The sequence below is a fragment of the Trematosphaeria pertusa genome (assembly GCF_010094035.1).
Source record: "Trematosphaeria pertusa strain CBS 122368 unplaced genomic scaffold BU26scaffold_7, whole genome shotgun sequence".
In the NCBI taxonomy this organism is placed as follows: domain Eukaryota; kingdom Fungi; phylum Ascomycota; class Dothideomycetes; order Pleosporales; family Trematosphaeriaceae; genus Trematosphaeria; species Trematosphaeria pertusa.
Window position 1 is genome coordinate 1,688,186 of NW_022987218.1, and position 22,229 is coordinate 1,710,414.

The 22,229-nt window shown below is 55.2% G+C and overlaps 9 protein-coding genes across 9 annotated transcripts; 4 read left to right on the plus strand and 5 right to left on the minus strand.

Moving 5' to 3' along the window:
* Window positions 1-745: 745 nt before the first annotated feature.
* On the minus strand, window positions 746-1,325 carry BU26DRAFT_519410 (uncharacterized protein). Its single transcript, XM_033829041.1, has one exon. It carries the CDS (start codon window positions 1,056-1,058, stop codon window positions 846-848), a length of 213 nt encoding a protein of 70 aa, XP_033684290.1. The 5' UTR covers window positions 1,059-1,325; the 3' UTR covers window positions 746-845.
* A 1,668-nt stretch (window positions 1,326-2,993) lies between these two features.
* Window positions 2,994-4,046, minus strand: BU26DRAFT_427333 (HET-domain-containing protein; the record flags this gene model as incomplete). The annotated part of the gene is made up of 2 exons (XM_033823726.1): window positions 2,994-3,201; window positions 3,235-4,046. Coding segments are annotated over 2 exons (1,020 nt in total), but the record flags the coding sequence as incomplete, so codon positions are not given.
* Window positions 4,047-4,301: 255 nt separating this feature from the next.
* Window positions 4,302-5,903, minus strand: BU26DRAFT_519411 (uncharacterized protein). The gene is made up of 3 exons (XM_033829042.1): window positions 5,318-5,903; window positions 4,794-5,189; window positions 4,302-4,739 (listed from the first exon to the last, which is right to left on the minus strand). The coding sequence occupies exons 1-3, from the start codon at window positions 5,579-5,581 to the stop codon at window positions 4,644-4,646; spliced, it is 756 nt and encodes a 251-aa protein (XP_033684292.1). The 5' UTR covers window positions 5,582-5,903; the 3' UTR covers window positions 4,302-4,643.
* Window positions 5,904-6,081: 178 nt separating this feature from the next.
* On the plus strand, window positions 6,082-8,100 carry BU26DRAFT_564942 (glycoside hydrolase family 13 protein; the record flags this gene model as incomplete). The annotated part of the gene is made up of 5 exons (XM_033833327.1): window positions 6,082-6,168; window positions 6,222-6,339; window positions 6,398-6,561; window positions 6,611-7,512; window positions 7,563-8,100. The coding sequence occupies 5 exons, from the start codon at window positions 6,082-6,084 to the stop codon at window positions 8,098-8,100; spliced, it is 1,809 nt and encodes a 602-aa protein (XP_033684293.1).
* Window positions 8,101-8,289: 189 nt separating this feature from the next.
* On the minus strand, window positions 8,290-10,449 carry BU26DRAFT_595055 (uncharacterized protein; the record flags this gene model as incomplete). Its single annotated transcript, XM_033834922.1, has 2 exons — window positions 9,838-10,449; window positions 8,290-9,786 (listed from the first exon to the last, which is right to left on the minus strand). The coding sequence occupies exons 1-2, from the start codon at window positions 9,967-9,969 to the stop codon at window positions 8,290-8,292; spliced, it is 1,629 nt and encodes a 542-aa protein (XP_033684294.1). The 5' UTR covers window positions 9,970-10,449.
* Window positions 10,450-10,883: 434 nt separating this feature from the next.
* BU26DRAFT_426488 (uncharacterized protein) lies at window positions 10,884-11,597 on the plus strand (the record flags this gene model as incomplete). Its single annotated transcript, XM_033823671.1, has 3 exons — window positions 10,884-11,081; window positions 11,139-11,346; window positions 11,401-11,597. 3 exons carry the CDS (start codon window positions 10,884-10,886, stop codon window positions 11,595-11,597), a joined length of 603 nt encoding a protein of 200 aa, XP_033684295.1.
* A 375-nt stretch (window positions 11,598-11,972) lies between these two features.
* Window positions 11,973-14,631, plus strand: BU26DRAFT_315921 (uncharacterized protein). The gene is made up of 2 exons (XM_033821981.1): window positions 11,973-14,470; window positions 14,539-14,631. The coding sequence occupies exon 1, from the start codon at window positions 12,347-12,349 to the stop codon at window positions 14,294-14,296; it is 1,950 nt and encodes a 649-aa protein (XP_033684296.1). The 5' UTR covers window positions 11,973-12,346; the 3' UTR covers window positions 14,297-14,470; window positions 14,539-14,631.
* Window positions 14,632-14,733: 102 nt separating this feature from the next.
* BU26DRAFT_519413 (uncharacterized protein) lies at window positions 14,734-17,229 on the minus strand (the record flags this gene model as incomplete). Its single annotated transcript, XM_033829043.1, has 2 exons — window positions 17,181-17,229; window positions 14,734-17,123 (listed from the first exon to the last, which is right to left on the minus strand). A coding segment is annotated over exon 2 (1,954 nt), but the record flags the coding sequence as incomplete, so codon positions are not given.
* Window positions 17,230-19,414: 2,185 nt separating this feature from the next.
* BU26DRAFT_505344 (sulfate permease) lies at window positions 19,415-21,539 on the plus strand (the record flags this gene model as incomplete). The annotated part of the gene is made up of 3 exons (XM_033826844.1): window positions 19,415-19,736; window positions 19,787-20,319; window positions 20,382-21,539. 3 exons carry the CDS (start codon window positions 19,415-19,417, stop codon window positions 21,537-21,539), a joined length of 2,013 nt encoding a protein of 670 aa, XP_033684298.1.
* Between the last annotated feature and the right edge of the window lie 690 nt (window positions 21,540-22,229).

Genomic DNA, 22,229 nt, shown 5'->3' on the forward strand with positions numbered 1-22,229 from the left:
CTAAAATGCTGTAGAGTAGCGGAAAGTTTGGAGCTCTCAGAGATATAATTAAGCCTGGAGTCAAACGAGTGCGGTAGGGGACGAGGCTTGTTTTCACACCGGGCAGTCGAGGCGGATGGCAGCCGGAGGACGGAGGAATGAAAGCGCAGCTTAAAGGCTCGACATCACAGCGGTCAATAGAAATCTCGACACGTACATGTTGGTCTCCGTCCTGCTTGTCGAAGCGCTCAAAGCGCCTGCTTCTGAACGCTTTGCGCGCTTTTCACATCAGGGTCCATGGCAGAGAGAAAATTTTTCGGGCAGACTCGGGAAGTGCGCCTGACCCGAGGGGAGTCGGTAAGACGGAAGAAAGGTCGGCGCAACGATCAACCTTAGACCGATTGTCACCGAAGATGCTTGTCTTGAGTAACATGTGCTGGTTTTGCAGAATCGTCGTCTGCGATGATGAGTCGGCGCAGATGCGGAGATGGGTTGGTTTCCGTAGACCCTTGTCAGAACTTATGTAAGCAACACCGCTTCAGCTAAATGCCGCGGCCCGCGCAACATTCATTCCATTCCTCTTCCTTGACCAACACGTTCTTGCATCGTATCTATTGCAGAGTGTCGGAGTACCCGCAACTCACTTCATTGAAATGGCTTCACCGCGTCCGGCTGATCTCCTGATTAGAGGTTGCCCGGGCATCCTGTGGACATCAGCACCACGATTCTGAGAGACATCACGCCACACTTCAATAGTTCCCATCAATTGTCTCGATTTCATGGCTAGTCTCTTCTGTTGTTTTGTCTGTTGATTCACTCATCTCCTGGACCAAGGCCCCCTTGTCCGCTCGCTTCCTTTCCCAACTTTACTCCTTCGAGGGGATGTCGTAGCAGCACCCAATGTCCAAGACGTTGTAGAAGGTGCAGTCTCTTTGGACCCAGAAACCGCCCAAATCGTAGCACTTCGGCTTGGTCGTGCAGATACCGGATGGATCGGAGCGGCCGCAAGGAGCCGGGTATGGGTCCTTTGGAGAGGCAAGCGCGACGGCGAAGAGGGCGGCGACGATAGCGAGCTTCATGTTCGCTGTTTGGGTTTGCGGCGGTCTGGAGGGGTGGCTTTGATCGTTGGATTCTCGATGGGATGGTCGAAGTTCGACAATGGTAACGTTGTAAAGAACTGAGAGCTTGGTACTGATCCTACTCCGGCAGCGTCGATCTCTCAATTTATATATCCAGGAACTCTCGCACCACCACGGTCGATGACATCGAACACCTGCGTCTGCGCATCTACAACACGAGGTAAATATAGCGCAGCTTCCAGAGTGCGACCACTCCAACGACGACGACCAATACATTCGCAAGGATGGGAAACGAATTCCCAACCTGCACTAAGAAGTGGTAACATCAATATCAACCCGTCTATCAACGTCTCGTATACGGCTACGTTCGGCTTCGCGAAAGCCATATCTACATTGGCATTTCATCAATGCAAATTGCATGACATCACTTAGCGAGATGCACGACGGAACGACCCCGGATTTCTCGACCATGCTCTCGCGATAGTCACGATAAGGCTATTTCGACCGTTCTTCCAGATTGCCTGTCCTCGTATTCAAAGCCTTCGCTTCGAACGACAGGATGGCCGTTGCGCAACGACTATGGGGAACACGACTTCACCATTCTTCCACATATGTGACCTATGGAAATCGCTGTTTCGCTTCAACTACAGTAGCCATTTCTTGAGCGACCGGCAAATTCTATAAATAACCTCGCCAATATATATGATTTGGCCGATTCCTACCAAATGGCCGAATACTGAGTTCTGATTGGCTGGAGCCCACCAAGTCCACGCCCTACTTTGAGCGCTGGCGAATCTATGGACGCCTGATAGTACCTTGGAAAACCGGCACGAGCAAAAGCACGCAGCCACGGAAATCCTCGCACGTTCACATTGCCATGCCAAATCAGATTGCGATAAGCGATTTTAGTCAAAGGTACAATGCCAACTTGACGTGTTCATCCTGATATAAGTTGAACGCACTACGTGATAGAGAGCGCGAGTTAGGAGAATAGTAACCTTGTGGCCCTCGTTTCCGGTGAATATTACTCCCTGTTGACTATACTAGCAGGAACTGGGTTGGATTTCCGAGCATTTCCCTATCAAGCGCGCCGTCGATACCTTCGATGTGGCAGCCCCCAATAAGAGAAAAGCTCTGCTCTCTACCACATGTAGTGGAAGCGGTAGTGGACGGCCTAATCACGAAAGGCTTGTCCTCTGGCGCGAAGAGTACAATGATATCCCCGACCTCTGTGTCGTCCGGGCAGTTCATCAGCTCTTCCTTCTCGCTTATGAAAAGAGAACGGCCTTTCATCATCCCGATCAGTTGCTTGGTACAGGATCGCATCTGCAGTATGAAGTCCGTGATGCTGGATGTCTTTGTCCCTGATTCTTGAGCTTCGTTGTCATGAGCAGAAGACTCGTCGCTCTTGGGTTCGAAAACTGCATTGCTGTTCAATTCCTTCGTGCTCTGCTCCTTATTAAATAGGAGATCAACAAACTTCTTTGGCGGGTAAACACCGCTACCCACCCAACGCTCCTCTTCCAAGTTCACGTAATCGAAGAAAGTAGTATACCGTGAAGCATCCGAAGTCAGGTCTGTCACTGTGCCAGTAACTCGTTCCTTTCGCAGACTGATATAGGATCTCCACCACTGCTGGATGGTATGCTTCAGCTGCTCAAAAGAGAATATCTCAGAAACGACACCTGTCTTCTTTGACACGATACTGTGCCTCCAGCCTTGAAGGTACAAAATTTTCTTGTCGTCGGACACTTTCCAGTCATCTTCTTCGCCACCGGCTTCGGAAGGTGAACTCGACACTGATGAAAAGCGCATATCGACCCTCCAGTCCGGGACCCAGGACGGAATATTGGCGGCAGTCCTTTCGTCAGGCCTGAATGCTCCAGCGCTGTGTAGTATCTGTCCAAGTCCCCAGGGAGTACGTTCCATCAGTTTCAGGGCTAGAGTGGTGTATACCTGCTCGGCGCCATCCTCATAGTTGATTGGTATCTCGGTTGTGTAACGCCTGCGCCTTTTGTGGGCGTGATCAACATCAGGCTTCGATACGAGATCGTCACTCAGTCCGAGGAGAGCGTAGATCCTGTCCCTATCATCGGAACATTGCGCGGCATGGTAGGTATGTAGTAGTTCAAGGATTGGAAACCTGGGGCCTACAGAGCTCATGCCTCTTTGAGACCTCGAGTCCTGGTGCGCTGCAAGAGACTGGAGTATACTAGTGATGTGATCGTCCATCATGCACCGTGGATCGAAGACGTGTCCTTCCCGCTGCTCATAGAACAAGTTTATGATGTTGGCGCAAAGAGCAAAGTCGAAAAAGCCCATGGTTGTAGAACCACAACGGATGATCGGTTTCGCTGCTAGTGCTACCTCCTGGATTATCCAGCGTCTCTTGAACCAGGGTCGCAAAAAGATCTTTCGAATAGCTGCAAGATCGCGTCTGCCGAAAGTCTCGCAAATGCTCTTCTCAAGGGTTTCGATTGCCCCCGGATCCGAGTCTAGATATATTGCACGTTCGAATCCGCCAATCATGCTGTCCACTCGCCAAAACTCCTCAATGTTCTTCGTAAAGAAGAGAAGAACTTTCGACGCATCATCATAATCCTCACCGACCCAAGCGATTACTTGGCGAGCCCTGCGATAGATCTCAGACATAGCTCGGACTTGGCGGGATTTTTCATCGGTGTCCTCTTGGTTGATGCACACGGCGTCGACCCATAACTTTCTCGTCCCTGAAGGCTTTCGAAGAGCGCGGAGGAGCGCATCCAGAGAGGACGCGATTTGAATATGTTCATCATCACTATCGCAGAAGAGGGTCCCCGTGAAAATGGGCGTCCCCCACGCGTAAGAGACTGCCTCGCAGGAGAATGTCTGCTCCTGGCAGTGCTTCAGGTCGCAACGGAGGGGCGCAGCGTGATCTGTGGCGGGGTGAAGTAGCAGGATGCGAGTGAAATCGCCGTGTTCGAGAGGATGGTATTTATATGGCTTCATCGCCACAATATTGGAATGACTAGATTGGATATCCAACAGCAACCGGAATGGTCTCTGGGCCCGGTGGCTTGGCATAGAAAATTTGCGGAAAGGCTTGGCAAAGAGGTCCGAGCAGACAGGAGATTTTTCCGTTTTGCAGCCGACCTCCATCGAATGCCAAAGAGAGTAATACTTGCTGTAGCACCATAAGACTATAAGCCACGCTAGTTGTCGCGATATCGAGATTCCTTAGTACCAGGATATTACATTTATTTAAGCGGAGACTTCGCGCGCCCTGGGTTATTACTTTCTTGCTCGATGCTTCGGACGGAACTGTCAGAAGATAAAGTGTAATAAAATCAGAGACTCAATTGGAAGAGAGCTAGTAAAGATTTAGGATTGTGAAGCGTGATGAAGTTAGTTATAGGTAACAGTACTAGATTCTAGAGGCCCGCAGGAAGAGACGAGCAGAGTCAACACCAAAGTATCCCCAAATCCTAATATCGCTCTGGTCGAGTAGCGGAAACTTGAACTCTTGAAATAGCCAAGCCTCGATTCACCTGGCAAAATACGCTGAACGAAAAGTGCCAACGAAAAAGCCCGTAGTCAAGAACGAGACTAGTCCGAGTCCTCCTGTGGAGCGTAGAGTGTAACTTGGCCGGTAAAGAAGATCACGATCGAAATGATGGCAACAATCGTAAACGTGAGCGCAACCTGTCGCCCATCCACAATTAGCAACTCAACGCAAGGAGAAGAGCGGCAGCATACCTTCGAGTCTGGACCCCACCAGGACGCATGGTCAAGGTGTCTTGTCGCACTCCATACATGCAGAAACATGCCGAAAATCATGCAGATAGTAGCCGTGGTTAGAAACATGACGGGCATTTGCCAGGTATATATCTGGGCCGTACTGGGGCGTAGCTGTCCCGGCTTGTGCTTTCCGTTCGACTTTGCCAGGAGCTTTCTGATGTTGCGATATCCATCACGGTGGGAAGAGAGGCGGTAGAGGCGGACGGTTTGGTCCGCCGCCGTGAGGATACTGAACAGGGAGAGGATGATACCGCAGTACCACGAAGTCCGAACGGGCCAAGGAGATTTTCCGCCGTTGGGGAGAATGTCTGGCCAGGATCCGGTGGATGTTAGGACCCCAGCAAGTAAGGCAGCCTAGCACTAGTCAGCTTCGAACCTATACATGTACTGGAATCTGTCGTGCTTCGATTTTGGCAGTTGAGGTAGGTAAAAGCTCAGGTAAAGTCACGTGATCAAACTATCCGCCGGGAACAATAACGTACCACAACTCCCACGAAGCCCAGTTCATTTAATCTATTGTCTCTCCATTTCTCAGTCAGTCGGTCCCTCTCCTCCACATCCTCGGTATTCAGCAAAATCTCAATCGGTCCGTACGTCGACGCATCGGGCGCATAGATCCCTCCCCAAAGGAAATTGAGAACTTTGGGGAACCATCGCTTTCGCGTCCTCGTTTCCGGACCACTGGAGTTGTGGCTAAGCAATGGTGTGCGCTGGTCGGTCGGGTCTTCAGGATCCGAGTACGTCATTGTTCGGGAGGATTCTCGGGACGACTGGGGATGCGAATGCGAATTGGAGGAACGCAACATGTGGCCGATTATGCTTTCTAGGGTTCCTAACCACCGATAAATGGGAGCCGAGCATGGATGAAGAAGGCAGCCTCTGCGTATGATATACACTGGCAAGTATGTGGCTTTCTGTGGTGTGCGAAGTACCGTGACCAATGACGTAGCGGTTGTGCAGCTCAAGCAGCCAATCGGCGGCGTGCTTGACGGAAAGCATGACCGGTGAACACTTGGTATCGCGTTCGGCGGTTGCCAAAGAGATATTCGGAAAGATGTCTTGGGGAGCAAAACGTCTAAGAGTTGGTGTTTGAGGCGGCATCGGCAGGTCGTGCCTGCACCCTCGCAAAGGGCCCACAAAAAGCGCCTGCAGTGACGTGCAGATCAAAGTCAGCACAACCTTCTCTACTCTTACGATTCCTCCTCCACACAAAGTTGACATGGCTTGCGGCGCCGCAATCGCGAACATGTCTTCTCGTACGAACGCTGAGATGCGCGGTCTGCACATCGGCACGGATAGGCATGCGTGGTGGAAGGAGGCTGTTGTCTATCAGGTATGATTTGAGAGATGCGAATGGCGGGGACACTGCGCTGATGTTGGGTATAGATATATCCCGCTTCCTTCCTCGATACGAACGGAGACGGTTGGGGCGATGTGCCGGGTATCACAAAGAAGCTGGATTATCTCAAGGATCTGGGCGTCGATGTTATATGGGTATCACCGAGTAAGCTCGGCAGAAAGCATCTTGACTATATTGGCGCATAGTATTGACTGGAAAATAGTCTATAAAAGCCCGCAGGCGGACATGGGCTACGACATCGCCGACTATGAAGATATCGACCCTAGTTATGGGACACTATCGGACGTCGACAACCTCATCAAGGAGATCAAGAAGCGCGGCATGAAGCTGATAATGGATCTGGTGGTCAATCACACCTCCGATCAAGTATCTCCCCCCGTCTCTCAACCGCTCCACTACGGCTAACCACGCGCAGCATGCATGGTTCCTAGAGTCTCGCTCCTCCAAATCGTCCCCCAAGCGCGACTGGTACATCTGGAAAGCCCCCAGGTACGACTCACAAGGAAATCGCCAGCCACCCAACAACTGGGCGCTTCTCCTCGGCGAAGCGAACTCCGCCTGGACATGGGACGAGAACACGCAGGAATACTACCTCTCGCTCTTCACGCCTGAGCAGCCAGACCTCAACTGGGAGAACCCTGCTGTGCGCGAAGCGGTCCACAACATCCTGCGCTTCTGGCTCGACCGCGGTGCGTCCGGCTTCCGCATGGACGTCATCAACCTGATCTCGAAGGTGCAAACCTTCCCAGACGCGGAGGTGCTAGCACCAAGCCATGCATACCAGCCGGGCGACAAGTTCTTCGCAAACGGTCCGCGATTGCACGAATTCCTGCAAGAAATAAACCAGAAAGTGCTCTCCAAGTACGACACCCTCACCGTCGGCGAAATGCCCTTCGTCCGCGACGAAGACGAGATCATCAAAGTCGTCGGCGCCGAATCAGGCGAGCTGAACATGATATTCGCCTTCGATCTCGTCGACATTGACAACGTGCCCGGCGAGTTCACATTCACGCTGCATCCGTGGAACGCGCGCGATCTGAAGCGCTGCGTCGCAAGACTGCAGCGGCTTATGCTGGAAAGAGATGGATGGAACTCGCTCTTCGTCGAAAACCACGACCAGCCGCGCAGTGTCTCGCGGTACACGGACGACAGTGACCAGTGGCGCGAGTACGGCGCCAAGCTGCTCTGCTTGCTGCAGACTACGCTGGCGGGCACTCTGTATGTGTATCAGGGCGAGGAGATTGGGATGCGCAATGTGCCCGAGAGTTGGGGCCCGGAGGAGTACAAAGACATCCAAAGCATTAATTTCTTCAAAAAGTGCGTCACCTTGCTTCTTGGTAAAAGGGTGTCACAGCTGATGAGTCCAGATACAACGAGATGTACCCCGATAACCCGGAGAAAATAGCCCTGGCGCGGAAAATCATGCAGCGCAAAGCGCGAGACAACGCGCGCACGCCCGTGCAATGGACCGCGGACCCGCACGCAGGCTTCACCTCACCTTCATCGAAGCCCTGGATGCGCGTAAATGACGACTACAAAACCGTAAATGTCGCTGCGCAGCTCGCCAATCCGAATCCCCAACCCGGCACGCTTTCCGTGCACAGCTTCTGGAGGCGCGGACTGGAGCATCGGAAGAAACATAAAGAAGTGTTTGTATACGGAGACTTTGAGCTTATCGACGCAGAGCATGAGAGCGTGGTTGCGTACAAGCGGTGGAGCAAGGATACGGCGTGTGTCGTTGTGCTGAACTTCAGTGGGGAGACGGTGGAGTGGGATGGGATGGGAGAGATGAGCGTTAAGCGGTGGTGGGCGGGGAATTATGATGAGCGTGAGTTGGGGAAGAAGAGCACGGGTGGGAAGATTGAGCTTAGCCCTTGGGAAGGGCTGATTGGGGAGTTGGAATAGGCGTGCGCCTGATGTAGGGGGGGGGGGGGGGGGGGGGGGGGGGGGGTGCAAGTTCGCACATGTTCCATTATTAGAACTCCAGAGCGCGCTGATATGCCCACGGTCATATCAAAGCCGGATGCAAGCTTCCTTATTCCTCGCCACTATGTTCCATCGATGTTGCGCTAGGATAGCAAAGAACCTCCGCATTCACGAGCCCCTCCTCTTCTCCACCCTCCCAGTGATTTTCTTCTCGAACACATCCGGATGCAGATTCCTGCCCGTCTTGTCCTTGAATCTCCACGCGACCCGATCCCACACCATCGCGCAATCTTGCTGCAGGATCCTCGCAATCAGCCTCAAGTCTTGCTGTGAGAAGGTGTCGTCCGGCGAGACCTTGATCTCGATAGACCGGCCGTTGCTGTGATTCTGGGATGGATGCACAGAGCCGGCGACCGAACCATGCTTGGAGCCAAAGACTTTCTTGGAGTTCGACTGAGACGGTGCTTTGACGGAGTGCTTGCTGGAGTGCTTGGCGGAGCCGGCCTTTGAGGCGGGTTTGGAAGCTGATTTGGTAGCAGGGGCTCCCCAAGCGTCGACGGCGTTGCTCCATCCAGTATCCTTTTTGTTGTTGGAATTGTTTTTCTCGGTGTTCCACGCGTCGCCGGCGGCACCATTGCCTCCTCCGTTATTGTTGTTCGAGCCCCATGCGTCGCCAGCAGCCGCTCCAGTTTGGTCGTTGGAGCCCCATGCGTCCCCAGCCGCTGCTCCAGTATTGTCGTTCGAGCCCCATCCATTATTGTTGTCACCACCAGTTTTGCTGTCCCATGCATTGTCCTTGCCGCCTCCTGTAGCATCGTTGTTGCCAGCCGTCCAGTCGCCTCCACCGGCATCCCAGCCTCCGCCGTTGTCACCGGAATTGCTCTTGTTTTCGCCGGAATCGCCGGCGTCGTTGTTGCCCCCAGCATTGCCCCCGAAGGCGTCCCCGAATAGATTATCATTGTTCCCATCACCACCGGCGTTGCCGTCGCCGGCACCCCAAGCAGCGTCCCCAGTTCCCCATGCACCAGACGCATCGGCGCCACCGTTGTTATTGTCATTACCCCAGGGGTTTGCGGCATCGCCGCCACCAGATGCCGCCTCTTTCTTCCCTTCCTGCTTATTCTCCTGGGTATGGTTCCTGCCCTTGCTCTTTTTCCCTTCGCCGCCGCCCCCTTTGTTCTTGCCCTGGGCATTGGCTGGCTTCCAGTCTTTCGGCTTGACAGCGCCGAAGCGCTGTTTGCATGCACCGGCATCTTTGCCGATCTCTTCTCCAATCTTGGCCCACGATAGGTTCGCATTAGCGCTCTTCAACTCCAGAAGCTTTTCGTCCTGCTCCTTCGTGAAGCCATGTGCGTTGTTTGCTTCCGCTGCCCCATCCCCACCCCCGGTATCGCCCCCTCCTGCATCGAACCCACCCAGTAAGTCGCCAAGGCCGGCCAGGTTGTCCTCCGCGTCGCCTTTCTTCGAAGCGGCCTTGTATGAGGTCGCCTTCTTTGACTCAGCTTTCTTCGACTCCGGCTTCGCAGCAGCTTCCTTGACTGACATGGGCTTTGATGGAACCTTCGCTAGATTGCCTGCAGTAAGACGACGCTTGCCATCGCCGGTAAGTGCGCCTCTGCGACCATCGCTAGCCGCCCATTCAATGACGGCGCCGGGCGTGGTCATCTGCGCAATTGCAATTAGCACTATATCCTGTACTGGAGAACTTCAGCGTACCATCCGGACGCATTCGCTCGGTTTCGGGGGCTTTGGCGGCGGCGGCGGCGGCTTAGGCTCCTTGAAGGGCTTGTTGCTGAAGCCAAGGATATATGCCATGGAGACGCGTCGGGGAGGCGGATTGGACGTCATGGCGGAGGTTGGGGCTCGAGTAGAGATTTGAGAGGGTGAACGACAGGCGTCGGGCGGACGAAAGAGCTCAGCGAGAAATTCCGAAGAAGTTTAGAATGAGAAAGCCAGACAGCATGCTGGCCAGAGCCTTTGGAGTCGGCGGGCGTGGTGGTGAGGTAAAAGTGAGTGCACGCAGGGTCGTCTTGGCAACGAACCATTTGACGGTGGCGTCGCGCAAGGCAACGCTAAAGAAGGCTTTGACGGAGAAAAATACATGAAAGAGCGGCACATGGCCGGTGCTGTACACACAATAAGATGCGGTATTGCGGTCCATGGAAAGCTTGCATAAGGAATAACGAAAAATCACCGCGTAGCCGACGGAAAGTCGTTCGCGGATTCAATACAATAAGAAAGGCATGTATTATAAGTCGATAATACGAGATACCAGGTGCTTTGAACATAATAATCAGAGAAATAAGGCAATAGGGTGTACTCAGCGTTGAGGCGAGTTGCCTAAGAATGATAGTGGAGGAATTGAGCAGGGGCTGCCCGTGACGTTTTACCTATTTAGATTTTCTAGGGCTTGCATTTAGCCATGTTTGTGCCCTTCTTTTACTATGTTGCCTCGAGCACATGCACCGCTGCTCGAGGTCCTTGGGCGGCATGATCCTAGCCCGACCGCCATAAAGCTGCCTCCCAGAAAAGATATGGACCATCGTCGAGGATGCGGACTAGAGACATGATGATGCGCGCAGGAGACAGTTTGGAGTATGTCTGTGAAAGGCGGTCGCGCCTGAGACAAGATGATGTCTAGCTACCACGGGCCGACGTTTCTCCGACCCATTCCAGCTGGCAACTTCGAGACCCTGGCGCATCTGCAGAAGTTCGGCCATCGCGCACAACACGGCCAGAGCAGCACAACGACCGACGCAAACATGCTGTTCCCCTCGTTCGGCTTCCTCGCTGCGGCGGGCAGCCTGCTATCCCTCGTCGCGGCACACAACATCCAAATGAAGGCGCACATGCGCGAATGCTTCCACGAGCAGCTGCACAAGGACGACAAGATGACGGTCACGTTCCAGGTTGGCGACCGTGAGTTTGGAGGGAGCGGAAACCTGGAGATTGACTTTTGGGTGCGGCAATTGCTCACAGCGAGAGTGTCTAGGCCATGTGCTAATCAGTGGCTGTAGATCGAGACTCCCTCGCGCGGCTACGTAGTCCACGAACGCGGCGTGTCCTCGGGCGACCATTCCTTCGTTGCGCAAGAAGACGGCAAATACACATACTGCTTCAACAACGAGCATTGGGGCGCGAATACGAAGGAGGTCTCGTTCAACGTCCATGGCATTGTCTACGTACCGGAGTCGGAAGCGCCGCAGGATCCGCTGGAGAAGGAGGGTAGGTGGAAGCATGACGCAGACAACAGAAAAGGGATAGCTGACTATGTTGCAGTGCGGTCATTGTCGGAGCTCGTGGCGCAGGTCAAGGACGAGCAGGGCTACATTGTCGTTCGAGAGCGCACGCACAGGAACACGGCCGAGAGCACAAACGCGCGTGTCAAGTGGTGGAGTATTTTCCAGCTGTGCGTCTTGGCCGGAGAGGGCGTCTTCCAGGTCTGGTGGTTGAAGAGGTTCTTCGAGGTGCGATAGCGTCATCCCCATGCCCAACTCAATCCGTCCAGGCTGCGAAGCTGACAACTGCGTTAGGTCAAGCGCGTCGTGTGAGAGTCGTCAGTTATCCGTTTCGTTCTAAACCCCATCCAGCATTCGAGTCTATTGCCGCTTTGGTACCTGTAGTTGGGAAAGATTTGCATAATTATCTGTCTTGGCGTTTAAGCGCTGCCACGCGAAGCTGGCGACACAGGACGGAGTCAGGCGGACCTTTTGGCTGTAGCATCACTAGAGCGGGCATATCATGGGCACCTTGCTGGCATCATTCGAATATCGCTTGTTCAGTCATGACTCATGTGATTGGTGAGTCCCAGTCATTCACGTTCTTCCCCCAGGAGTCATAGTGGGAGTGGCAAGTATAAATCGTCGGTTCGTATTGGAGTCTCCGCTCTTCTCTCGATCCCTCATATAGACGCTCGACCCCTAAGGCAAGAGCAAAGGAGCTTCACTCGCGCTAGCTCAATCTCCCTCGCAGACGTGCGGGGCCAGGTGAAGGAGTTCACCAGCAGTTGCTATCGCTCCGGCTTCAACACCGGCGAAGCGGTATATGTCCGTTGCCACGGTAGCCGTACCTGCCTTCACTCGACCGCTCTTTGCGCTTCCGACGTCACCCGCAATTTCCCGTCGACGACCTCCCCGCCGACTATAAAACACCAACGCTCTTCCACCAACCATGGCAAGGCTGGAAGGCTCAATTCATTCACACGCACGGATGCAACAGTCTCGCCATGCACGATCCCGACATCAACGCAGCCGGCCACGGGCCCGCGCACGCGCCGGCCGACGACAACGTGGTGAACGCCTCCAGGCCTAATTATTCGGAGCCACATGACCTCGACGCGGGCGCGCCTACCGTCCCGTATCAAGCCAACCGTCAGTATCCAATACTCCCGCCCCCATGGAGTGTAGCACCAAACCTACCTGCTCTCTCAACCGCCATAGCTCCAGCAAACAACGCTGCCAGCGCATTGCCGACCCCGCCATCACAGAGCGAGAATGCCTTCAGCCCATTATTCGAATGGCACGCGAAAGAGCAGGCAGAGAGCGCTGGAAGTGAATGCAACCAGCCTCTCCCTACGCAGCATGCGCCCAATCAACGCCCACACTTCCGAGATCCAGCTTCTGGATACTACCCGCGGGAGCCTCAATGGTATACAGGCCACGCCAGGGGATTCCCCTACCAGCCCCCAATTTCACCGCCTCAGCAGTATCCGGCATGGAGTCCTTCACCCTATAATGCTGCGCCACGGAAACTCCCACCTCTTGTTGGCCACATTCCGCAGCTTTCATCAGACGTCCAAGAGCAAACTTATCCGTATGGCGCCCCGCAGGATCCCATACGTCCCATTTTTGCTCACGAGCCTGAGTTCAGTCCTATGGAGGGGGGAGTACGAAGTCTGCCACCTATTCAAAACTGGCCGGTTGGATCACCACGTCAACAGCCCGGCCTTTCTTATGTGGACGGCATCGCAGCTGCTACGCATCATTCCAACCAAGTTCAGCAAGGTACGTCGACTCAACACGTAGCTCCTTCCGACCAAGTGAGTAAAAGGCGATTGGATAAGCGATCCCTCCGCAAGCAAGAGGCCTACCGAAGGAAGGCGGAGGAGAAGAAGCGGCCCATATCCGACGGCTCCGCGGGCTCAAAGGCGCCTAAGCCCCGCGCCTCCAACGCAGCTAAAGCTAACGACCAAGATGGCGCGAATGCAAGGATACAAGACTTCAACCGTAGCATCAGGCGCAAAAGGCTCCCGGGGACGCAGCAGCTGACACAGCCAACCTGCCCGCCAGGCGCTGCAGCACAGAATCACGCCCATGAGGGGTCACCATATGCCGATGCCAAGTTCGGGCCGTACGCCTCCACGCCGCCGTCGGACATACCAGCCTATGTATCTCCATATGACCACGGGCAGGTTCACTTCGGTCAAGGAGTCTTGATACCTTCACACACTCATCAGCCAATGCCCTACCCTCCGGCTCCCAGGCAGCCGACCTGGGATGACTTTGAGCAAGCTATCGTGGCGGATTACGACCAGTACAAGTGGTCTGTCAGACTCTACCAAGTCGACACAGCCAAGACTGGCTACGATTTCGCCCAATCGTGGTTGGAGGACCAATTCACTACTCTCGACTTCACGTACCGCTGGGCAGCTCATACCTCGTACGGCTTCGTAAAAGGCGGTGATCGCCTGACTTTCCTTGTTCTGCACAATGCCGCGAATCCTTTCCAATTGGGTGGACCCCCGCAAACAACCACGTCCATCGGAGTGTACGGCTGCTATTGGTACGAACACAGCGAGATCCACTGGAAAACCTTCGCACCTGGCTTGCGCTCTTTAATCGAACGAGTCGAAGCCGCAGGACTCATCAAGGAAGTGCAGAAATGGCACATCGGCATGAAAGCCACCGAGAAACGCTTCCACCGCGCGTACTGGCTCTGTGCCAATCGGATCCGGCTCGGCAACCTTCTCCCAATTCGCCTGCATCTTGACGCCCCGCACAATGGGGTCGAGGACGATGTTGACGACTTCCAAGTCACTGAAGCTGATCTTAGCAACCACTGGGCCGACGTTTCCTACGAGGACACGCTTCGGGCGTGGGAGTACGTCCTGGACGAAGCGAGCAAGCCGCCGCCGAAGGACTGTGATCATGTGGCTACTTGGTCGACAGAGTGGTGACTGTGGGTGGCAAAGTCCGCGCCAGGAAGCCGAACCTAATGACTCTGCATGCACCACTAACGTGTCATGGGCCTAATATATCTTCAACACGGAGAGCCCGAGGGTGGCAGCTTTCCTCACACCTTCTGAAACCCTTCATAGGCATGCGGCCTCGGCATAGGCAGCGTACTGGTGGTAAGTGTGCGATCCCTGTCTCTTCTCCCTTGCTCCCACAGCATCGCGACCTGACCATGTTGCCACAGCTTTCAAGGAGGAATTTCGGCCGATGAGGGACGTCGGCGGTTTCCAGTATATTGGAGGGGGTTTGGGAGCGGATCTAGTTGGCGTTCTCCATCTTTCACATGTACGGTGAGGAATTTCTGCTATGGAGGTCGGGGGTCTCGCCATCGATAGCGTCAGAATCACGGCACGCGGGGATACATGCTCGCCTCTGAAGGGAGTCGAAGGCAATGGCATTCATTGAACGGGACTGCCTACACCATACAGTATCCAATGTTTCTAAAATGGGCCAAAGCCCATCTCCACAACAGCCAACCCACGACTACAAATCCAAAATAGGCCGAAACTCGTAGCACCTCTTTCCAATGGCCTCACTTGATACCTACTCTAACTCCTCCTCATGCAAACTCAAAGTTTCCACGCTGCCCTCCAACCCCGTACTTTCCCCCTGGAGCAGACTCGCCTTTTTTCCCTTCATCCTGGCCTTCCTCTTCTTGCCGCCCGTGCCCTCAACAACACTGGGCGCCTCGCGCACCCAGCGTGAAATCGCCTCGGCACGCTCCGTCGAGATGGGGTACTCGCGCCCATCGTCTTGCGCCCACCGCTTAGGCGCCGGCGCAGGAGAAGTCGGGCTGCTGGGCACGCCGGCTCCGCCGTTAGCGGTGGAGGGACCGGGCGAAGGCGAAGAGCCATTCGAGTGCGCACGAGTGCGTTGGTCGGCTTCCTCGTCTTCGCGGAAGCGGCGCTCCCGCGCGCGGACGGCGCGCTGGAAGGACTCTTCGTCCACCACTCGCTCATCGGCCAGGGCTTCAAGGATCGCTTCGTGTTTCTGGCGCTCGCGCTTCTGGCTTTCTGTTTCTTGTCTTCCTTGGCCGTTCTTGGACGAGCAGTCGGGGGAGCCTTTGCCGTGGCCGGGGAGTGGGGCGGGGCGGCAGAGATTCTCCCAAGACATGGAGAGATTGATCCAGTTTCCGGCGCGGCGAAGAACTTCGATCCAGTCTGCGCGGGCGGGGGAGCGTGCGGCGAGGAAAATGGGATAGCCGTCACAGACGCGGGCGATGCGGGCGGCGTTGTGGGCATGGCGTTGAAGCTCTTTGGGAGGAGTCTGGATGAGTGCATGGCAGAGCAAGAGGGAGTGTAGGGCATCCGTCAGTAGGGGGTGGTAGGTGATGCTCTCATGGGAATCAGCGAAGGCGGTTGCGGCTGCGGAGGCTGCTGATTCGGCGGGACTCCTTGGAGCCGGCTGAGGATAAGGAGGGAGTGAAGCTGGCGGAGCCGGCTCGAAGAGTTGCGAGACTTTGAAGATCTCGGGTGGTGGCAGCTTGGGCCAAGAGGGCCGGTCATTGGGATGGCCAAGGGACCGGCGGTGGGGCACCAGCGCTTCGGAGACAGACGCAGAAGTTGTAGACGATTCGAAGAGGCGGTGTAGAGAGGGCTTTTGACCCTCCTTTGAGTAGGAGCCGTTGGCCGCACTTCCGAGGCGGCGCAGAAATTCTTCGGCGACCTCAGCGGAGATGCCGGGTGTGTAGTCAAAGTGGGAGAGGAAGGCGGTGTAGTCTCGCAGTGCGCGCTTCGCATTCGTTCGAACTTGCTTGCGGGCTTCAAGACGGTGGGAAGTTGCTTCTGCCTCTTGTGGCGATTCAGGTGATGGTTCGTCTCCCGCTGCAACCTGGGCCTCCCTTTTCGCCTTCGCTTCTTCCGCTTCCTTTAGCCCGGCCAGGGCAGCGTGAACGTGCTGACATGCTATGGTGAAATAGACACCAGCACGATGGAACAAGAGCTGAGTTTCGAGAGAATTCGGTTGGTCTTCTTCGGCTATCTTGACTTCCTGCCTCCAATCGCGACCGTACTGCTCCTGCATAGACTTGGCCAAGATCAACTGGTCCTTGCCCGCTCGATGCTGGGCCAACATATATCGTGCCGTTACAAGTGCCTCCGACAGGTCCCTCGCAGAGTTGACGTAGTCCTCTTTGAATATCCGCGTCAGAGCCCGGGTGCGTAGCGGCGACCCGTCGTTCGGCCGTTCAGAGATGATTTCGTTCAGCGTATCCAGCGGTGTGCACTGGGCCATCATGCGCGACGGTATCTTCTCGTGGAAGAAGTGAACGTATTTCGCGTCGACGTCGGTGGGATTCCGCTGCAGCACAAGGTGCGCGACGTCCTCCAGCGTCGACGCCGACTGCATCGTGGCCACGCTCGCTGCGATCTCGTCCAGGTGGTATGCTTGGCTCAGCTTTGCCGTCGCCAGCTCGCGCATGCGGTGCTTGCGCTCTCTGCTCAGCTTCGCATTGCCGCTGCCGCCGCCGTAGCCAATGCCCAGCGCGGCGGCACTCCCCAGCATGCCATTGCCCGCGTTCAGCGAGCTGCTGAGGGCGGCGGCGGTGAGGCCGCTCGTCGCGCGCACGGCGAGGTTGGTCGCCTCGTCGACGGCCTTGCGGATCTTGACCAGGTCGTAGAAGACGGCGGGGTCGATGGGGTGCGGGCGCGGAGAGAGGTAGTTGCTGTGCGCGAGCGACTCCAGCACTTCGGGCGGGAGCTGCAGCCACGGGCCGTGGAAGGACGAGATGTAGCGCCAGTGTCTACAATGCCGCTGTCAGCACCGCCTCGTCAGGGAAGGACGCCAATAGGCCTGCCAGTGATGTGCCTCCGCAGAGACGTACTTGTTGCGGCAGATGATGAGCGCCGACGTCGAGGGCTCACCCGCCACCTTCTTCGCGCTGCCGTTCGCGGGCGGGATCGCGTCTGTCTGCGCGCTCTTCTTCTTGCGCGCCATGCTGGGAATGAGTGCGGTGCGGCGGGATAGCAATGGGGCGGCGTGCGACGGTGAGGTCTGCATCCATAAATTTCGAGCTTTCGACGGTTGCATGGCTTGGCGCCGCGGCCGGAGCTTGTCGCCCCTGGCCCGAGCTTGTCTTTTCTTCCGTCCTCACCACCCTCACTCCTTTGCTGGCCTGCCCGACGCCTGCCACCATCGTCTTCGTCGTTCTACCTTCTCGCCAGTCCTGCGCGCTTGCGCCACCGTATTTGTGCCCGTCCCGGATGTCTTTCGATACAGCAGGGGCTCGGTGCAGGAACCCGCAGCCCATGCGGAGATTAACTGAACCAGCGAGATGCACACTTTCGATCAGAGCGAGACCCCACTGCGGCTCTGCTTTAGAACGATAAAGCATTGGCTAGGCTTTGGGTAGGTAACCTTGGAGCCACGTGCGGCTCCAATCCATGGATATGTCGAAAGCACGTGACTTAACTATCCGTTTCTCCCGTTCTCACCTCTCCTCTCCCAAAGTCTTCGTACATACGTCTGCATTCTCCCCAGTTGCCGTTCTTCAACTTGCTCCAATTCTTCTCTTTCATATTTTGTTCCCGCTTCCAGATTGTGCTACGGTTGTCGCCATTGTGGGGCTTATCACATTCATCCCGATACCGGTGTTGCTGATTTGACCCTCTCTATCGGCCCATCTGGATAGTTTGACGTCTTTCTCCTTTCTACCTTCTCCTTTCTCCCGAAGAAGTGACGAGCAACCCCATAATGCCCAGTAATCTCCTTGGTACTCTCAAGATCGCCCCCTCTATACTAGGGTAACGTTGATACCTAGTGCTTCTGCTGATCTCAACAACCTCCCGGCACTCTCTCCCGATTCTTGGCCCTGGACGATCTGTTACATCTGTTTTCCTGCCGCCCTCATTGCATCATGCACACCTGGCCCATCTACAGCTTCGGCCACAATGCGGCGCATCGACGCACCGATCAGATAACCCATGGGACGAGGTATTTTTGGGACATGTATCCCGTAGACGATACTTGACGCTTCCGAAATGGAAGTGTCATTGCCGGTTTCCGCTTGTTTGGATGTTTTCGTTTCCTTCTTTCGAAACCATGTGCGCTTCGAACGCGGGTGATTGCCGACAGGGGCTATTCGCCAATCACCGTGCCAAAGCTTGTTCGGGAGCTTCTTTTGCCTCCGGAGCTTCTTTTGTTCCCGATACCTTCCCTCTTTGACACATCTGTCAGCGGGGAAGCCTGGTTGCGCCACGACAGCGGTTGGTTAGCTGCCGCTGATTGCGGGGTAGGCCCGACTTACTGAGGACCTACTCCGGAGCATCTCGTTTCAACACCTACTCCCAACCGCACTCGATCTCCAGAAATAGCTCAACACGGGGCTCGAAATGTCACTCCAAAATCACGCTGCTGCCCTGGGTAAACGAGTAGGTTCGACTTGACTCGTTACACTCCAGGCCTCTAAGCTTTTCGACACTGCTGATCCTGGTGCATCCTTCCCACTTCTATGTATGCAGTCATCCCGGTCCTTGCTTATGCCTCCCTGCCGCACTTCCTAACGTGGCTAGGCTTTCTCCCCTCAATATACTACAGATAGCGCTTGAACTCACCCCCGTCTGGCTCTGTACAGCTCCAGCCCCTTGCGCCTCGGTTCCCTTAGGACGGAACGTGACCTTCCCCTCCCGCCGAGAGGTACTACCTACGATCGCCTTGAACCATATGTACACAATTGGTAAGAGCGTGGAGATTCTCCACCAAACATGGGAGTCAGCGCCCACAACATCCCACCGGTCTTATCTACCTCGAACCTTCGCCGCGTCGGCTTCTAAGGAGCTAGAAATAGACGCGACAGAGCCATGTAATCGGGAGGTGTGTCTCAGCTTCTCTCTCATTCGAGAACTGGGTCTAGGGTATGCAGAATTGTGGATACTGCCGGACGCTGACGGCAGTATCTATCTCTACGCTGGTTCAGCTGTATAAGACTAGTCACTGTGATCACCTCTTCTCGAAGTGGTAATTGTTGATTAGCAACGTCTGCGGTACGGACACACTCCATACCATCAAACATCAACGCTCCTTTGCACTTACCCGCAACAACTCTGTCGAATCCCATTCCCACCATGGGCTTCTTTGGACGAGCCCGCGAGTCGGTGTCCAATGATCACACTCTCCTGCGAGCTAAAAGGGATGGTGCCAGAGTTGCTCGCGCACTCCCTTCAGCAACCGGCAACTATCTCCTCGAGAAGGTCCCGGTGATTCACTGGCTGCCCAAGTATAACCCACGATGGCTGCTCAACGACACGCTCGCTGGCATCACAGTCGGAGTATTGCTCATTCCTCAGGGGCTGGCATACGCGAAGATTGCCACTATTCCAGGAGAATATGGCCTCATGTCATGCTGGCTTCCGAACTTCCTATACTTCATCATGGGAACGTCCAAGGGTATGCGTCTGAATGGCTAACAACGACAAAAGCTGACGACGTTCTTGTAGACTTGTCCACTGGACCCACCTCGCTTTTGGGTCTGCTCACAGCGGAAATCATCCGCGACGTTGGGAGTGAGGGCTTCACTCCTCAGGCCATCTCTTCCGCTGTCGCCATGTCAGTAGGCATCTACGCCCTTATCATCGGCCTGTTGAAACTTGGATTCCTCCTCGAGTTCGTCTCGATTCCAGTGCTCAATGGATTCATCTCGGCCGTTGGTATTGTCATCATGCTTGGTCAGATCCCCTCACTCTTTGGCGTCAAAGTGGGCACCGGCACTGCAACCATTATCCATGACCTTTTCTCCCAGATACCTGACTTCAAGGGCCCCACGGTTGGCGTCGGGCTTGGAGGAATCGTCTTGCTTGTGGCTATGCAGAAAATGGGCCAGAGGTGGGGTAAGAAGAGCAAGATTATCTGGCTCGTGGCCCTTGCTCGAAGTGCGATCGTTCTGGTGCTCTTCACTGGTATCTCTTATGGGGTCAACAAGAACATTGATCTTGAGAATGACGACCCGGTCTGGGAACTCAGCAAAGTCAAGGTACGTTTTCAACCTATGGCGCCCGTTCATCTCAGTATGTCGGCTGACATGGCTTCTCGCAGTCAAACGGCATCGCCACGCCTATGATGCCTCCGCCCAGCCTCGTCTCCAAAGTGTTCCCTCGCGCCATCGCACCGTTTCTTGCCGGTGCTATTGAACACTTGGCCATCGCCAAAGGCTTTGCTCGCAAAAACGGCTATGTCATCGACCCAGCGCAAGAGCTGGTATACCTCGGAGCGACAAACTTCTTCAACAGCTTCTTCTCCGTCATGTCGGTCGGCGGCGCCATGTCCCGCACAGCCGTCAACTCCGACACCGGCGTCAAGAGCCCTGTATATGGCCTTGTCGCCGGCGGCGTGGTCGTGCTCTCTATCTTCTTCCTCAGTCCTGCACTGTTCTGGATCCCAAAGGCAACGCTGGCGGCTATCATCGTCGTGGCTGTTTGGCACGTCGTCTCCCCGCCCAAAGTATTCTACGCCTACTGGAAGACGTCACTGGTTGACTTCGTCGCCTCCATGCTCGGCTTTTGGGTCACGCTCTTCGTGTCCACCGAGATCGGCATCGCGTCCGCCGTTGGCTTCCAACTCGTCTATCAAATTCTTTACACAGCCTTCTCGCGCGTGCGCCGCATTAACTCGCTCAGCTGGAAGCAGCCTGTCTATGTCGATGGCGCTAGCTCCGTGCCTCCGGACGCTCAAGTCTTCAAGCCGCATCAGTCACTCATCTTCTTCAACGCCTTCTCCATCAAAGAGCAATGCTTCGACATTGTCCAAACGTACAACTCGGGCACCGTCGTGACGCTGCAGGCTCAGAAGGCAGACCGCAACTGGAGTGTATCTGGTCAGCGCCGGGTTGCACAGCTGCGCAAGCGGGCCGAGATCGTGCAGGAGCCGTTCCCGATCCAGATCGTCGTTCTGGATATGGCAATGGTGGCTACGATTGACACGACGGGGCTGGTGGCGCTGAAGGACTTCAAGGTCGACCTGGAGAAGTTCGGCGGGCCGACCACCGAACTCAGGTTTGTCGGCATCCACGACGGGGTGAGGGAGAAGTTTGAGCGCTTTGGCTGGGACTTGTATGATGAGGACCGCGTTAGCCCGGAGGCCAGAAGCAGCATTAAGGGAAGTCTCGTGTACAGGAGCGTGACGGACGCGGTCAGTGATCGGAGCGGGGTGCAAGGGCCCGCGGAGATCATGGTCGTTGGCAATGAGAAGGTCTGACCGAGGTCGTTGCTTGTTTGAAGGATAGAGGATTGGGCGTGCTTTCATGGTGGGTAGCATACAGTCTTTTCCGACGTGTATAGTCCTTCGGTATGGTCGTTTAGTTTCTGCTGTCACTCTTTCCCCAAACCCCTCCTTTTGCAGACTGTTGCTGGCCAACAACGTCGTGCCTTTCCTTCTTTCTTGTGTATGCTTTGATGGGACGTACGCGATACATGACGGGGCATCAAATGGACTATCGTTCATGGGAGAGTGTGCATTTCTCTATTTGCAATTTTTTTTTTTTTTTTTTTTTTCGTAATAAGATACCCTTAGCTTTCCGTTCTGGTTCTCACTTCCCTGGTGCTCGCGCTATTCTCGTGGAATTGCGTTTCTGTGCGGCCAACTCTCATTGTCGCAGCTATCAAGCCATTAACGACGCCACCGCCTGTCCGTCTCCGGCTCTGAGTCTAGCCTTTTACCCTCACGCTCCACGCTTCCTAGGTTCTAGATATGACACCCAAGCTCTAGAAGCAGCTACTTAACTTACCTCCCAACCCCCTCCCCACCCAGAAACACCACATCCACCACCCCATACAATCATTCACCCCACCAAGCCATCTCACACCCCCACCCCAGCGAGCTCGTCAGCACACGTGAAAACAATCTTTCCGCGTATCCGCCGCGTCCCACTATCCGCTTCTGGTGACG